General features: G+C 50.5%; 1 protein-coding gene across 1 annotated transcript in view; it reads left to right on the top strand.

Annotated features, from left to right (window-relative positions):
* The window catches only part of Chst8 (carbohydrate sulfotransferase 8), a 116,938-nt gene that overhangs the window by 41,463 nt on the left and 57,516 nt on the right, over positions 1-17,959 (top strand). Inside the window, exon 2 of the mRNA XM_027941182.2 lies at positions 11,805-12,020. Within this exon, the coding sequence (XP_027796983.1) occupies positions 11,891-12,020 (130 nt within the window). The 5' untranslated portion in view covers positions 11,805-11,890. The remainder of the gene's footprint in view (positions 1-11,804; positions 12,021-17,959) is intronic.

Raw genomic sequence — 17,959 nt, 5'->3', positions numbered from 1 at the left:
ACCTCAAGCAGCCACCGGAATGCACGGCGACATCGCTGAGATGGGGTGAGGGCAGTTGAGGGCCCATTCTCCTGTGGCCAGGAACAGGGTTGGGCCTGGCTGCCAATGGATTGCTCCTAGCTGGTGGCCACAGACAGGAACAAGAGGTTCCGAAACCATGTGTGTGCACCTGTGTCCACTCAGCCCAGTGCTCACCCCGGCACACAGATACACAGCGCAGAGCCATGGGGGCATAAAAGATTCTCTCTTTATCCATGCATCTGTGTGCATCTGTGTTCAGAGTTTCCCTTTTGTAAGGATACCAGTCCTATAGGATTAGGGGCTCACTGTACTCCAGTATGACCTCATCTTAACTAATATTCTATGATGACCTTTTTTTTCAAGGAAGGTCAGATTCTGAGGGGCTGGGGGTTAGGATTTCAACATAAGAATTTTTCATGGGGGAGGGGGTGAATGCAAAATTCAACCCATAACAAGTGCAAGTGTGTGTGCGTGCACACACACACACGCACACACATGTGACACAGTTAGGTGGGGAGAAGGAGGCAGAGCTGGACTGTGCCCCATTCTCCTGCCCCTCCAGGCAGGGGCTCCTGCCTTGTGCTGAAGCCCATGTTTCTGTACAGTGCCGTTGGATTACAGAGCCGTAGGAGCCAGCTGCTGACCAGCAATGCCCCTGCAGCTTTTCCTCACACGATCAGCTCACAGGTCAGGGAGGCAAAGTTAGCTTTGCCTCTGCTCAGCTAATTTTGCACCAGAGTCTTTGAACCAGTTTGAAACCCAGGGATTACATGCCATTTCACAATCCAGGCTACCCTGTTTTTCATAGCAAAGGTGGCATTGGGGGGACCCCAGACAGAGCTTGGACATAGATTTTTGATTGGCTGAAGTAGGTTATTCTTCCTCCCTCCTCCATCCGTCTGTCTTTCATCCTTTCTTTCTGTTTGGGATTGTGCATGCTAAGCATGTGCTTTACCACTGAGCTATACTCCCAGCCCCTTGAGTAGGTTTTTAGAATGTGCATTACTTGCCAATTTGAGAATCAGAAACTTTAAGGTAAAAATCCAGGTTTCCAATTTGGCAGATCTGAAGTTCTGGATCCGCTGCAAATGGTTATTGGATGTGTTACTTTAAAAATAATTTTCATTATAAAAGGGTCATATGGTTATTACTGGAAATGGGCTTCTTCACACAGGTGCTCACGAAAGATCAGCAATTGACCACTTTGGTTCCCTTTATAAAAATGCATGCTTCTACCTGTCTGCCTTCCTCCTTTGGAATGAAGTCAGGGCTCACGCAGCCCCATATGTGATCAGATGACAGGGTGGTACAAGGGCACAAGCACGGGGCCTGTGTGGGTGCCATTCGATTTTAAAATGCTCCAGTCAGCTTAGGGCTGCCTTGTCCCACCACCCTGGCAAACAGATACCATGGGGTTCCACCCAGGATCTTAAAGGTTTACCACTTTTCTACCTGTGTCCTTAAGGCTGAGTGGTAAGCACGTCCAGCACTCAAGACAGTAGGAAAGAGGTTGCAGGCTCAGGGAGAGAGAAGCTAGACCCCCTTTTGTATTATTCAGGATAAGCAAAGAATCAGCAAAGCCATTTGTAAAGAAGGCAAGACCAGCTGTGGAGGAGTGGGCCCTCTGCAGAGAGCGTCCTGGGTCCCAGCAGCACATCTGCCTGCCCTGAGCTTCTTTCCTTTACTCCAGGACAGCCACCCACCACAGCAGGAATCTTACCCAGTAGCCCCATGGTGCCAGTCCACAAAGGATCTAATTACTGGTTGGGAAAACTGAAGCTCAGAAGTGTGACAAGATGATGCTCCAAGTCACTCAGTGAGAAAATGTAGTGCTGAGTATCAGACCCTTGGAGCCTTGGGCTGTCTTCTCTATACTATCCTCTTTCCATTACCTGTGTTGGAGGAAAGCTCAGGGATCCGTGGAGGGGACCTGGGGGCTACTAGGGAATGGTGAGAGATGAGACTGGGTTGAGAGGTTAGCAGAGAGTTGATCCTCACATAGCCTGTGGGTCACCCAGGGATGTTTGAAGAACTCAGGACATTGGTCGGATGGAGCCCTCAGATAGTTTGACCAGATGGACCACAAATGTACTGCAGGATCTATACAAAGGCTGGGAGCTGTCCAGGCTCTGGGTGCTGAATCTGTGTAGCACCAAGGAGTAGAAAAAGAGAGACAACTTGAACTCAGAAGGCTGAGTCTGTGGCTGGATGGAGGGGGGAAGGGAGGAGGGTAAGGAAGGCCCAAATTTCTGTCTTTTCAATATCCCGTGGAGAAAGAAGGGGGCACCAAGGGATCAGTTGGGCTGAAGAGGACTTGGAAAAGAAGATATCAGCTGGAGGCTGACACGGGGCGGAGCCTCATAGAAGAGGCAGGCTACCCATGCATTAGAATTTCCAGGTCACCGAAACCTGACCCCATCCTGTGGCCACAGAGCAACCAGGAGAGGGCCAGGAGGCTTGATTGTTCTGCCATCTTCTTAGTACTTGAGTCCCTCAGATTGGGAGAGAACAGCCTGTTCAGAGGTGGGCTCCAGTGAAAAATCATTCTGGAGTGGTTAGGGATCGAGAATGCAGTGGTCACTGCCAGAGACAGCTTAGAAGGTCAGCCAGCCTGCAAAGGGGATGATCATGCATGGATACAGGCACATGGAACATTCTCGATTATAGGAGCTGCTCTTCACCTTCACCATCCTCTAGGTCTCTCTGCTCATCACACGTTGCCCAAGCACCTGCTCTGTGCCAGGCACGGCCGGAACTGGAAACACAAAGGCAAGTCCTCTGGGCCCTCCTGATGCCAACCACAGGGAAAGGGATTCCCTGGAAAGAAGCCAATCTCCTTGCCCTTTTCTCCCCCTAGGGAGTCTCTGGATTGCTATTGGCAGCTTGGGGGAAGCTGCACCCTGCCAGGGGCCAGGGCACTTGGGGTTTACTACACTAACTCCTTTCTAGCCATATTATACCCCAACTTTCAATTTTGAGAAGTAAATATGCAATTTTTTTTCTTCCCTATAATTTTCCCTGCTGAGGCTGTGGATGTCAGAGCAGCTGGAAAATGTGAATAGCTCAGTGCTTTCGAAAAGGAAAAGGAGGCCGGCCATGCAGCATGAAGCATCCTTGGCTGCTCTTGGCAGGATCCGAGGGCCCTACTGGGGGAGATGTTCTCCAGACTGTGCTGTCAGGGGAGATCTTAACCCAAATAATCCATGTCCCCACCTTCTTGAGATAATTGTCAAGAAGCAGGCGTGTGTCCGTGCGTGACTGTGTGTACACAGAGCGCACGTATGCCTTTGTGTTGGCAGGATGTTGAGGTGAGTTTATTTGCTTACTTTCGGCATATTCCTCTAGAGACTTCCAAACCTTCCTGTCTCAGTAACTGAAGGTCAGGACCGTCCAATCTAAGCTTTTGTTTGGGAAAAGCAGTGGCTGGAATAGAGAGAGACAGGATTTGAGTCAGACAGATGGGGGATGGCTCTTATTTACTTTGTAACCTTGGCGTGTTTAGTCTCCTTGGGTCTTAATTTTGTCAGCTGTGAAACAGAGGTGGGCTTTGACACACGCTGCCTGGATTCCCTTCCAGGAGAACTTACTGACCACCCACAGGCCATGTGGTCAGCAGTCGGACTCAGCTGTCAGCTCCTTCAGGACATGCCTCAGCTGTGGCAAACTGCCTCGTTCGTGGTCATACTTTGCCCTGGTCAGCCCATGTCTAGCTATGGAAGTTTCTGGAGATCTAAAGATATAGCCATTTCTGCCTGCTGCCAGATACTCTGAAGGCTCCTCTCACTCCAGAGCTTCTCCTATCTACTTTTTCTTCTTTTCCCTTCACAGGTGTTGATTCTTAATAAGCATCTTGCACCCCCAAACTCCATCTCAGCATCTCCTTACAGAGAACCAAACCTGTGATAAATAAGGATAATGACTTTCACTTCAAGAGGTTATTGTGTGAAAGCTAAATGAGATGTTTCTGTCGTATTCTGTGTATCCTGAAACATGGGCAGAGCATGATAAATATCTGTTCCTTTCCTGAGCCTGCCTCTAAAAACTGAAATCCTATTCTAGGCCGTGAGCAGGTGTTTAGCATCCGTGTTCTCTAAGACCGATTTGGGAAAATCCCAGCAAAGAAAGTGGTAGCTCAAAGACTGTGCAGTGTCTAAATCAGAGATCCTGGCCGAGGACTCCAGAGCCAGTCTTGTCCCTGTGAAGTTCATTATCTATGGATCACATCAGCCCTCTTCAAGGATCCTCACTGAAAAAGAAATTGAGCATGCAAATACTCTTCTATCATAATCACCACGTATCCACAGGGTAATTCATAAAAGAGCTGGAAATATATTGAATTTCAATATTGTTTTAGTCCAAATCAATATTAATAATTGTTTGCATTTTTAAAGTGCAATTTTGCAATTGAAAAATTCACAAAGATCAACCAGTAGTTGCTAACACATCAAATTTTCTTATTAAAGGCATAGTCCCTTAACTTTAAAATGTTTCTTATACAACAGGGGATGGCACTGATCCATGAAAATGGTTATCTATTATTTACGTGTACAACATTAGAATCTGCTTCCATTATGCATGAGCTGAAAGGCCAGTGATTTTTATTTTTAAGTTTCTTGGTTCTTTAAAACTTTTTATTTTGAGATAGTTCACATACAGTTGTAAGAAAGAGTGCAGAGTCACGGGGTGAAGTCTTTACACGGTTTCCCCCTTTTGCAACATTGTGCAAAACTATGGTACAGTATCACAACCAGGATATTGACATTGATACAGTCGAGAGAGAGAACCTTTCCACCACCACATGGGTCCCTAGGTTGTCCTTTTAAGTTCTTTAAAAATTAAAGACTTTTAAATGGAAAGAGTGGCTCTAGATATCGCAGGATCCATATCATTAGCCCTGTTGTAGATTTCTGCCTCTAAATATTTTCTATCATTATATGGGATACTGCCTCAACAGACCCAGCATAGAAGTTCCCACACAGAGGAATGGTCCCCTAGGTAGGGCGTAGCCCCAGGTGCAATTCACCTTATCCAGGCTGGCCGGAGTTGGAGGCTTTGCAGACCAGAAAGAACCCAAGAATACAGTTCCTGTATCAGGGCCTTTGATCCCTCAAGCAAGGACAGAGTTGTCATGAAGGGGGACAGCTTGGCAGGCTTGTTTGGTCCATAGGGAACCTGTTATCTCTGGAACAGCGCCTCTCAGGGTGTAGGACACTGGGATATGCCCCCTGGCAGTGGCCCAGATCCATGGTGAGAAACAGGTGACAGGTGTGGATGAGGGACATTCTCCACAGGACCACCTGCTCTGCCTGAAAGTAGCATCACACAAATGAAATTCGCAAGGTGCCTTTCTGTTTTCTAAGACATTTGTCTCATAGCAGAGCTTCAAGGCAGTTGGAAGATCCTCTGCAGAAGATATTTTGAAGGAGGACTGAGTCCAAGATAAGGGGAGTCAAATCATGGGGCTCGTGCATTTGGTAGAGAGGGAGCCAAGCCCAGAAACAGGGCTCCCTGCTCTGAGCCTGGTGTCCCTCCTAGGATACCCATGGCTTAGTTCAAGATGCTCATTTATTTCTTTCTAAAAAATATAAAATTTACCAATTTTAACCATTTATCAGTGTACAGATCAGTAGCCTTTAGTATGTCCTCACCATTTTTTCATCTCTAAAACTTTTGTCTTTCCAAACTGAAACTCTGTATCCATTAAATAATAGCTACCTGTCTCACCTCCTGGCCCCTGGTAGCCTCTATTCTACTTGCTGTCTCTATGAATTTGACAACTCTCGGTACCTCATATATATGCAATTGGCTTGTCTCACTTAGCCTGTCTTCCAGGGGTAAGACACGTTGATAAAAGCATGTGTTGCTTTCACCAACTTTTGGTCAACCCAGGAAAACTGTAATTCTGTTTGGAGGCTTCCTATCATCACGCAGTATTGGAAAGATTTGGAGAGAATCACTTTTCCAGCATCCAAATGACTTGTGCATGTGTTTGTGCAAGTATTAAACATGTTAATATACACATATATAGAGAGACATATATTAGTCTTCAAGCCTCGTGATCAGCAATCTCTCATCCCCAACATGAGGATTCAAAAGTGGGGTTTGGGTGGAGACGGTGCCTTGAGTAGGTTTGAGCTGTCAGGCTCCATCAGGTTCCTGGGGCAGGAATCGGGTGGGGTGGAGCTTACTTCCTGCCTCTCCTCCCATCATTGGGTTGGGCTACTCCTTGGACCTGATTCCATCCCAAACCTGATCAAAACAAACACACAGCTCCCTGAAACATAAATGACCTTTTTAAAATTCCAAGTTCATGGAGTGCCCCTCTCCCGATGGCCCCCAACACTTCCATCTATTAACTCGTGCTCATTCCACATGCGGCACAGGTTATCGATCACTTTCCTTGTGCCAGGCTCTGTGCTAAGTGCTGGGAATACAAAGATGAAGAAAGGCTCAGAAGCAGCTCCCATGGCTCTGAGTCTGAGCCTGGTGATAAGCACGTGGGGGAGAGGGACCAGCGCCGAGGCCCCCAGGCTTAGGGGATTTGGGGTGCTGAGTGGGCATTCCAAGCTGCTAGGGTGGGGGTGAAGAGGTACTCGGTTTCTCTTCCTGTAAAATTGCTATTCCCTACTCTGTCCCATTGGTATAAAATGCCTAAGCATGTAAGTCCTAGGCAGAGATGGTATCCATGGTCTCGTTCTGTCTCTGGCAGCAATCGATGGTCTTGTGTCCTGTGGCTCTTTGGTCAGGCCCTCAGGACCCTCTCACTGCAGCTGCACATTTTCATCCTTAGCCTTCACGTAGCTCTTCTTTGTGTACGTGATAGTGGAAGGCTGGGCTGTGGTGTTCCTTGGCGGCAGGGGATTGGGGGTTCCAGAGCAAGGTATTGGGGGGTGTTTACACCCTAGGATACCCTTGTTCTGCCCCCACAGAAATCTTTAGGAATTGAAGGGGATCCTATGCTGTTGTAGTAGAGTGGATGGCAGGTGAATTACTGTTCCCCCAGGACCGGGTGCAGCTGGACAGGCCCAGGTGTGCATGGCTGGACCCTGAGGATTTCAGGACCCAGGCCAGCGTCCCCCAGACCCAGCGGGCAGCGGGCGAGGCAGGAGCAATTCTGAATCTGCAGCCCCGCCTCGGAATCCTAGCGCTTGCAGCCATCCGTCATCCTGGGAGAGCATCGCAACTTTATGCCTACGCATAAAAACTGGAGGGACTTGTCCCAGAGTTTGCTGCTGCTGCTGCCGCCGCCGTTAGAGCGGTTTTAATTAGCTGCAGGATTTTAATGAGCTGAAATCAAGAAGAGCCCCATCTCAGAAGTAAGCTGGAGCCGCACACATGGAAGAACTAGTCTGACAAAACAGATGGAGGTGGTACTCTCGGGGGACCGGGCTGTGTACTCCGATCAGCGAGGAGCAGATGAGTTTCTGAGGCCAGGAGGCTGAGGAGGGAAGCCAGGGGTCAGCTGCCCGTGCCCGGCTCCGGCGAGGGAGGGGAAGAGCTGGGCGCCAGGTCCCCGAGGCTGCCGCGGCAGAAGGCACGGTGCCGGATTCAAGGTGACGGCAGTGCCTGGCTCCATTCTCCTCAAGTTGCCATAGCAGCCTCTCTCCCAACGAGCAGCTTCTCCTGGAGCCCTCAGCCGGGAGGGACGTCATTGTTCGCTCCTGCCCGTGTGACGAGAAAGACGGACAGAGAACTTTCCTGGGCCTGGGGCCCACTGACCACGTGGGTGCACCCAGGCTGTCTGGATCGGGATGCTGGGGTGGCTTCCCACAGCCAGAGGGTCCTCTGGGTGACGGTGGCCAGTGTCCAGGCCTTGGAGCAGCTGCAGTCAAGCGTGTCCTTGGAGCCGTCTGAGCGTCAGGCTGTCGCCACTGGAGGTGCGTGTATTTTGGCCCGATTCCCAAGTCCTTGCTTGTGCCCTGAAGTCAATGTCTTCAAAATGACAAAAATTTAAATCAGATAAATAAGGAAATGGGAGGAATCATTGACCCTGCCCTGTGTCCCAGGAGGTGTTTACAAGATTAATTGGATCCTTTTTCCTTCTTAAAGTAAAAATTGGCAATGCCACCCAGGCCCTGGGGAGAGAAGCTGCTGGGAGGACTAGGAATTTTGAGAAGGGCAAGTGGCTCCCGAAACTCAAAAGGACTGTGTGTTTTTCCTGCCTTAAGCCTCCTCCTTCTCTACCCCTAATCATTTGAATTTTCTTATTGTTTTTCAGTCTCAGAAAGGATGAAGGGAGGTGAGGGGGAATTGCACTTGTCACTGGAGCTGATATGATGTCATGTGTGGTGAGGATGGGACAGTCTCAAGTGGGAGCTGAGTCCTGATAGGGCGCTGGGACAGCCAAGCCCTGGTCTGTGACGGATTACAGCATCTAACCCCAGGCAATAGCTTGATTGAAAGAGGTGGAGAAAATGGCTTTGGACTAGCATCTCCCCATTGTCTTGAAAATATCTTGTGACTTTGTAGAAAAGAACCCTCAAGGGAACAATGGGGGGTGAGGCCCACGGCACCTGCAGTGTGAGTCTCTGGCCTGTCAGGGACTTTCCATCCACCTTTGGGACATGTCACCTTTGGGACAAGGAGTCTTGTGCAGATTCTAGAATTTTTGCCCCCTCCTAAGGCATGACAGACCAGCTAGGCTTGCAGGCTGGTTATCCAGGAGAGGCGGGCTGATCTTTTGAGGAGTGAGCTGGTCACATGGTCCCCAGTGAGAGCAGACCCAGAGAAGAGGGTTCCCAAGGGAAAGACTGGGGTCTGGGGCTTAGGGGCTTGGACAGAGAAGCCACAGGGTGCTCTAACCCCAGCTTCCTGACTGTGGCCAAGGTGCTTGTGTTCTCTGGAGGTTCTCGGAAGTGACAGAGGTGCACAGTTGATTCTCCTGTTGCAGTGAAGGTGCGGGGCAGGGTACAGTGTTCTCTTCCTCACCAGATTTGGGGGCAGGGATGTGATCCTTGTCCTAGCTACCAGGCATGTGGGTGGTTGGAGCCTGGCTCCGTGTGGTGGGTTTGATGTGAGCAAGGTTCAGAAAGCTAAGATAGGTCACAGCTGTAGGGACCCATTAGTCATCGACAGGGGAAGTCTGTATCAGCTCAAATGGTGACAGTGTGACAGAAGACTGGGGAGGGGAGGGCCGACCAGCTTCCTGTAGCCACATCTGTAGCACCAGCTATTAAACAAACACGATGACGATCACACATGCTTCTGAGACCCCTTTGTTCATCATATGGAGTCTTTGGGCAGATATTGGGGGTCACATTATTCGCTATTTTGCCAGGCAGCTCATATGCTAGCTATCATTTATCATTTCTTCTGTCCTTCCTGCCTCCATCCCTCTCTCCTTCCTTACAAAAGGTCTTGATGTCCACAGTTACCCATTCTCAATCAAATTGGCTGCCTGCTGTCTGGCTCAGGAGGCCAACGTGGCTGCACAAAGATTGTCAACACTATGGCCAGCTGGGGCCTTGCTGGGGACCATTGATGGTGTGTGTGTGTGTGTGTGTGTGTGTGTGTGTGTGTACGCACATGTTCAGGAACTTGCCAGTACACACCAAGGCGTGTGTGTATACGTGTTAGTGTGCATGTGCCTGCTCATGCCCGGGGCTGGGTGCATATATAAATGTGTCCAGAGAGGCCTTGAACTGCCTTTCCTGTTCCCTGCCTGAGGATCTGACCTCCACTGCATCAGTGTGAAATGTCATTTCCACCCTTCTATCTTCTTTCCAAGGTTGCCTGGGCATCCTGAGGGGCTCAGCCAACTGCTTGTGGCAGGCAGAGCCAGGAAAAGAGAGAGGAGATCCACCTCTGCCTTAGTCGCTCATGTTCCTCCAGGAGCTGGAGGCTGGCAGGGGGCTGCTTGGAATGGCCTTGTCTTTCAGTGACATCAGAAACCTGCACTGTGCACCTGTGTCTCTGCAGGATGATGAGTCAGACCCCCAGTAGGGTTCCATCCAGGGCCATCATGGAGGAGGAGAGGCCCTGGCTCCACATGAGGAGTTTCTGGGTCTGAACTTTTGGGGACATATGGCTCTCCATTTTTACCCACTGCAAGCAGGGCAGGGTTGGCCCTGGTTGATGGCAGGAAGTGGCAGTCCTTTATTTTTCCCCACTGAGGTCAGGGCCTGCAGGAAACTCCAGAGCCAGCTCCTGAGACAGAACGAGCCCAGCTCAGCGCTGCCTCAGAACATAAAAGCTGGGAGATCGTGGGAAGCACCTGCTCGGCACAGTCCAGGGAGCCCTGCGCCAGGCGCCTACAGGCCTAAGGCAGGTTAATTAAAGTTAACTGAGTGAAAAAATAATTACAGAGACTGCAGAGGGAGGAAACCCAAACCTGCAGTCTATACTCCTCAGCCCCTGAACTTTCCTGAGAAGCATTCTCGTCCTTGGGAGCGTTTTTTTGGGGGGGGCAGGGGAGAAGGGAGGGCCTCCTTCTATCACCTTCTGCCTCACCCTCCAGAGGCTGGACACACAGACAGTGGTGGGGGCTGTTTCCCCCATCTCAGTGCCTGGGTAGGGAGACCTCCTTGGTCGAGGAGCACTTCTGGTTTGGGGCCAGACCAGCTACCTAACTGTGGTCTTGGAGGCTGCTGGGAGCTGCCCATGTGCCTCAGCTTCCCGTGGGCACTGCCCTGTGCTAAGATGGTGAAGTTCCCTTGCAGACTCTTTGGGTGGAAGGCAGAGGCGGGCTGATCTTTTGAGGAGGCTCAGGCCAGTAGAACTGGATGAAGGTAAGGGGACACAGGGTCTTTCTAAGGGGAGGTGCCCAGGACACCTGCATCCTGTCCAGCCTGGCCATCTGTGCACCTGTTCCTCAGCGCATCCTACTCCACCATGCCCACCCCTCTGAAGGAACTTATGTCCCTCCTTTGGGCAAATGGCCTTGGGGTGCTTCTATCTTGATCCATAGCCTGACCTAGGTGGGGATCACAGATTGATATGTGGGATATTGGGCATTTCTTCTGCTTTTTAGGAGAAATCAGGGTGAGGGACAAGTGACATGAGCCTGATTTGGGTCTGCAGGGGCCAGAAAAGCAGGCAGGAAGAGAAGAGCCGTTACACTCAGCCTCTGATCTTAAGTCTGGGATCTGAAGGTGGTAGATCTGACTGCCCCACCTCAGCTCCAAGCCAATTTCCTTGAGTGTTGGAACAACCAAGGAGTGGCCAGAGCTTCAGCTACTGCTGGTGTGACTATCCAGCAGGGCCATTTGTCTGTCTGCCAGCTGTGAGGACAGCTCTGCCCGATGTGGGGGAATTGATCTATGTCTGAGCATCCCCTGGCTCTGGAGCCTCCTGCTCCATGGAGACCCGTGTCCCAACACCCTCTAGAGAGGGGCCAGAGTATAGGCAGATCTATGCACTGGACCAGTTGCCAGGGATAAGGCCCCATATTCCTGCCTGTACCTAGACCCCTGCAGGGGAGCACACATACTCATTGGGAGGCTCAAGGAAGTTTTGGACAGTGCCAGAGGGTGTCCACTGGTCCTCAGCTGTGGGTCTTCAGGCTCCCCTCTGAATTCCCAGGCTTCAGTAGGAGAATGTCTCTCTCCGTATGCTCCATATGCATGCTGAGAGTACAGATACAGGAGGCCCTGATAGCATCCAGTGTCCTGACCATACGTGGCAATAGAACTTCCTTCAGCCTCCATCAGCTTGAAAAGGTGCAAGGGGCACACCTCAGTTCCTGGGGTCGAGCGGGGGATCTGATTACACGGGGTTACTGCAGTGACTAGGACCTCAAAATCCTGCAACTCAGAGGTGATTCTTTCTCCCCCTCTGCCCTGTAGACCTCAGCCTGATGGATGCCGGATTTGGACGATGAGGGAAGAAAGTGCCTCCCACACCCAAGAGGTGACCCCTGAGTGTGCCCTGGATGACCCTGCGACCTGGCACAATGCGGCTGGCCTGCATGTTCTCATCCATCCTGCTGTTCGGAGCTGCAGGCCTCCTGCTCTTTATCAGCCTGCAGGACCCCACGGAGCTCGCCCCCCAGCAGGTGCCAGGTGAGCCCTTGCATTTGTTCCTGTTGTCACTGGCCTCTACTTTCCCACCTGGGGTGCAGGCCTCCGTGGCTGCCCTGGTGTGCTGGGTTGGGGGACGAGAGTCCCAGCAGGCAGAGGAGGGGTCCTGTCCTCCCACTGGTGGGCATCTGTGTCAGTATGGGACCACTCTGTCTGATGTCCAGTCACCAACCTCAGGGCTCTGGCCTCTGGCATCCATAGCAATAAGGTGTCCCCTCTTGGGGATGATGATGAGGTACCCATCTGTTCAGCCAGGTGTTGCCTTTGGTGAAACTCGGATTTAAGGATGATTCTGCCACCTCTCGGGACACTAGTCACTTTCCCTATAGATCCTGTGAATCTGGCCCCTATGGCTTGCAGAACACCTGGCTTTGTGAGGCCCAAACCCACCCATGCTGCCTGCCTCCTATCCCCACTGGGCCTTGTGACCCACTGAGGAGGATGGTGCCCTTCCTGAGGCACCCTTCCTGAGGTCTTCTGGGGACAAGTGGCATGGTGAGAGCCTGAGGGTGGTTCTGGCATCTCAGTGTGACCAAATATGGAGACAGAGCTCTGCAAGGTCCCTCCACCTCTGCACATGGCAGGGCTGCAGGTCATGGGCATAGGACCAAGGCCAGAGGCTGCTCTGCTTTGGAGTGAGAGGAAGGTGGGGCTCCAGGCATCAGCATCAGCGAGTCTCAGCAGCAGCTTCTGTTAGAAGAGGGTCCAATCCTACTCCCAGTTCACATGGTCCACAACATGGGCACACTGATGCACCCCCAGATAACCCTCCTTCCAGGAGACCCGTGCATATACCCCACTTGCTCAGGGCTCTGATCCAGGGACAGGATGGAAGAATTGTGGAAGCCAGAGGTTTAGGTTTTCTGTGCCACCTCCTGCCTGCGACCTGTAGCATGGAATGGGGGTGCTTGGCCTAGGATCGCCTGGTCTTGGCGAGAGCTGGGGTACCCTGTCTCCAGGCCACCTCTGCCGTTCCACCATCTGCTCTCCAGATTCAGGCTCTCTGAGCAGAATTGCAACCCTTCCTCTGTGCATGTCCCCATTGTTTCACGTCTACGAACAGATTGAAGACCGTGGGCACCAGGAAGGAGGCCAGAGCCCACTCAGGCCCAGAAGCTGCTGACAGAGTGAACCAGGCACAATGAGCAGCACCTTTCCTCACGAGAAAGAATGAGAGGCAGGAGACAGCCAAAGGGCCACAGTGCTGACATTCCTGACCCGACCCCCTTAGCCGGGGGCTGTCTCAAGTCTGTCTGTCTGCTCCCTGTCTTGTGAGGAAGCAAGTGTGCCTGACCAATCTGGCTCCTCTGGGGACTTTGCAGCCTCTCAGGAGCCCTATAATAGTGGATGACTCTGTCGGTGAAGCAGTGTGCCATAGGATGGTGCCATCAGGGCAGACTGAGTTGGTCCCGTGGTTTTTGTATTATCTGTGCCAAAGCAAACTGGTGAGGGGAGAAGGGCACTTGAATACTGCTTGGGGTAAAGGGCGCCGTGTATCCTTGGTGCATGCCCTGGTGTGCGTGTTTGGGGATGCACACATGGACAGAGGTTCCAGATGCCCAATGTCCTGCATTCTGTGGGAGGAGCCAGGAAGAGAATGTCTGAGTGTATCTGTGGCATTCCCCTGGGACAAGGGCATGGATCAGTGGTCCACTTCTGGGACAGGTGGTATATTCCCATTTGGGTATGCGCCTTGGTGGCCCCAACATTTGCCCTATTGTGGTGCAGACAGCTGGCAAAGCAGAGCACTTGCTTCTACAGGCAGTGGATTCTTGTCCCTCGTGACAGTTGCCGGTATGCCCTGCCCAGCTGTGCAAGTACACAGATGTGTGGATTAAGGGTGGGTGAGGGCCCATGGGGTGGCATGCTCAGAGAAGAGCTTGGAGCCCCAGGCAGGCAGGACACATAGGATGGTGTGAAGCTGAGGTGAGCATCCCTCAGAGTCAGGCAAGGAACACGCTTGGGTCCTGAGCCATGTTCTTCTGTTGGTAAATGCAGGTGGACCACTCTCACCAAGGGCCACGTGACGGGCAACTTTGACGTTCTAGGTAAATCACACCAAACACAGTCATAAAACTTTAAGTAATGCTTACGTTACTTTCCCCGAGCAAAGTGCTCCTGACACAAGCTGTTTGTGTTGATTTGTTACTATTCATTTATTCTTTCCCTGTACTTCTCACAGCAGCCTAATTGTGATTCGGTACCAAGAAAGCAATATCAAAGTAATTTTCCACAACATTAGTTACAATTTTCTTCTGATCTTTCAAGTGAAACAATCCCATCCTGTTGGCTTCTCTGAGCATATAAACCTTGATTACATTTATCTGTTGGAAACCAGTGCTTACAAAGTGTATATGTCCAGTTGCATGGCTGGGTGGCCCCAGGGGCCCTGACAAGCCTTCTTCCCATGGGCTTTTGTCTAAGGGAGGTGCAGACTAGGGAGGCTGCCCTGCTGTCGGGATTGGCAAGGCCACTTGGGGAGCCCCAGTCTACAGAGGAAAATCCACGTGGCGTCATAAATTTTCTTGTGAATGGATGGCGTTCTCTGAACTCTGTCATTGGTTACGTCACGAAGGTGGGAGGAGGAGGGTGGGCAGCTGAAAATCCAGGAACCAGCTTGAGAAGGTGATGGGCATTCTGTGTTGCTTACAGTCCCTCAGGGTCTGGCACCAGTCAGATTTCACCAGTGCAGCTACCAGATGTTAGTAAGTAGCTCCTAAACTTCTTATGGGCCAGCCCACCTCGCCTGGGTAATGCATTGTTAGGTGGAATCGTACACAGTTGCCAACTTTTGTAAGTCATGTTATGTTTTTTTAAAAAACTCATTTTTTGCTATATTTTCTTTCTTTTTTTTTTAGGGGTTAGTAGCAGGGATTGGACACAGGGGCACGCAACCTCTGGCCACATCCCCAGCCCTATTTTGTATTTTATTTAGAGAAAGGGTCTCACTGAGTTGCTTAGTGTCTCACTTTTGCTGAAGCTGGCTTTGAACTCTTGATCCTTCTGCTCAGTCTCCCAAGATGCTGGGTTTACAGGCATACACCACCGCTCCCAGCTGCTATATTTTCCATCAGTATATTTGAAACAGGGATAGCTATCTCTTAACCAACCTGCATTCTAAGATTTTCTTGCCTATCAGAGAATTTTACTTATCCCATTACAAATATTTTCCAGTTTTCAATATTGCAAGTTACTGAGTTCAGGGCTTCTGCCCTCAGGAAGTTCATTTCTTGTCCCAAGAGTTAAAACTCATCCCTTTTTCCAGAGAAAAAACTCAGGCCAGAAGTGGGAGCCAGCCCTCTGACTCTGGGGACTGGAGAAGGCAGAGTTCATTCACATTCACTTGGGCAAACTGAATTTTATGAACCACCTTTCTCCATGAACTTTTTCTGCAGAGAGTTTGAGTAGAATGGTAATAGATTAGAATAGTACAGTAAACCCCATGTATGTGTCACCCAGCCCTCCCAACCTGGCTGGGCCACTGCTTTATCTGTATTCCTCCTTCTATCTGATTTTTAAACCTATAAACAGAAAGCAGATCAGTTCATTCATAAATATTTCAATGTTTTTAAGTTCAAAAGAAAAGAACTCCTTTTTTTTTTTTAGCTTTACCACTAAACCATCCAATGATTCCTTAATAACATCAAATTTCTAATCATCTCAGAAATATAAATCCGCTTTTTTTCCATTTTGTTTTATCCAGAATCCAGATAAGGCCACACATTACAGTTGATCAATGAGTCTTTACATCTCGTCTTTTTCTTTTATTGTGCTGGGGATTGAGCCCAGGGTCACTTAACCACTTAGCCAATCCCCAAGCCCTTTTTTAATTTTTTGTTTTGAAACAGGGTCTCACTAAGTCCTCAGGGCCTCACTAAGTTGCTAAGGTTGGTCTCAAGCTTGCAATCCTCCTGCCTTAGCCTCCTGAGTCACTGGGATCACAGGTGTACACCACCAAGCCCAGCCCTTTATTCTTGATAGTCTCTACAAATTAGACAAATCTTGTGAACTGATCTGATGTAGGTTTGGGGTTTGAGTTTTGTTTGTTTGGTTTTTGGCAAATATTTACACGTGCGTCTGTGTTCCTCTATCAGGAGGTTTATATCTGCCAGGTTCTCTTTTGCTGTCCAAGAGCCATTGATGGTCTGTCCTAGGACCGTTCTTCAGGCATTCCAGAGGCCTGTGTTCTCACTTTATCATTCTTCTTCATTCTTTTAAGTGGAATGGATTTTGTTTTAATGGGGCCAGGCGAATCATTGTTAGTGACCCATGAAACCAAAGTGAATGGTGGATTGATTGGTTGATTGATACATAAAACAATAGCACCTTCTGGTACAGCTTCTGTTGCACACACTATAAATATATTTCTTCTTTTTCTCCTCCTCCTCCTCCTCCTTCTTCTTCCTCTTCCCCTTAATTTTTGGATTTTGCAGTGTGAGTTTTCTTAGGGTGGGGCCACCCAGGTTTCAGGGCTCTTTGCTCTTTCTTGGAGTCGAGGAACTAAGGGCGGGTGCTGAGATGTCAGCCCTGGTGAACAGTAAAGCTCCCTCTCGGGGACTCCTGGTGCAGACAAAGGGAATGGACAGCCCCTAAGGACACCTCTGTCTGAAGCGTGCCCCTGGGACATTCCTTGCAGGGCACAAGAGCATTCTCAGATCATAATAATAATAACTACATTGATGGAACATTTACCATGTGCCAGGTCTTTCTTGTGCTAAGAGCTATACAGGTTTCAATGCATATGATTCTTATACACGATTTCTGCTTACAGTGTGCTGAGAGCTGACTAGGTCAGACATGGAAGCCATGACAATACAAAGGCTCTCAGACCCTCACCATGTGCTCGGCACCATCACAAGCACTTTACATGTATTTAGTACCATTTAATACTTTAAACCCCTCATAACTTAATTACCATTTTGTCATTTAACAGTAGATGAAACTACTAAGGTCAGAGAGGTTAAGAACAATACCCAAGCCACACAGCTCTCTGGCTTTCAGAGTTGGGATGTGCCTTTAAGCAACTGGCAGTGACCACACACCATCTGTCTCCCCAGAACTGGAGGCACCTGGCATTGCCATGACCCAGACCAGGGACAGAGCCTGGGTGGAAAAAATGTGTGGACAAAAGTTTGCAGCAGGAGAGAGTGAGCCCGGGGTGCGTGGTAGAGGAGCCAGCCTTTGCCCAGGGAATGGGCAGCTCTGGAGATGCTGGGGTGGGAAGGAGTGGCTGCATGGCGTGCAGTGTGGGCAGAGAGCAGGGGGGACAACCCCAAGTGACCAGCTGGGAGGGGTTTCAGTGATGCAGAGGGGTGACAAAGCCCAGGGCAGATGGGGATGGGAGAGGTCTGGATTCAGGACCACCAAAGTGGCTGGCTGCAGAGCTGGCCAGCTGGTGGGTGGGAGGATATAAAGAGTGAGGAGGACAGTGGTCTCAGTTTAGGGGGACTCTGGCAGATGGGAGTCAGAAGTACCATTCACCAAAGCAGACACGACAGATGGGAGTGGTCTTCGGGAGAGGCCGGGGCCACGTGTTTCCTTTTGGACTATGGCATCTGACGTGCCTGGCAGGATGTGTGGTGTTGCTCTATAACTCCTCTACCAAGGGGCTCCAGCGCCACGGGCCGTGGAACCAGGCATGAGACACAGGAAGCACACCTGCCCCTCCTGCCCGCCCTTGCTCCTTCACCTTCTCCTTCACTTTCACACACTCGAGGGCAGGTGCCGGCTGGATCACACGGGTTGGAAAGGGCTGTTGGAGACCCTGCCCTGGGAGGGGGGCTGGCGTCTCTATAGTCTTGCATCTGCTCCACTTTTCTAGGCCAGGAAACTGGAGTCTTCCCTGGAAGCTGCCCACTCCTGGTTGGGCTGGAGGCCAGAGCTGACAGTCAGGCTTCTGCCAGAGCTGCTCACCTTGTCCC

This window comes from Marmota flaviventris, chromosome 18 (assembly GCF_047511675.1).
Source record: "Marmota flaviventris isolate mMarFla1 chromosome 18, mMarFla1.hap1, whole genome shotgun sequence".
NCBI lineage: Eukaryota > Metazoa > Chordata > Mammalia > Rodentia > Sciuridae > Marmota > Marmota flaviventris.
This window is presented reverse-complemented; position numbering and strand designations above follow the sequence as displayed.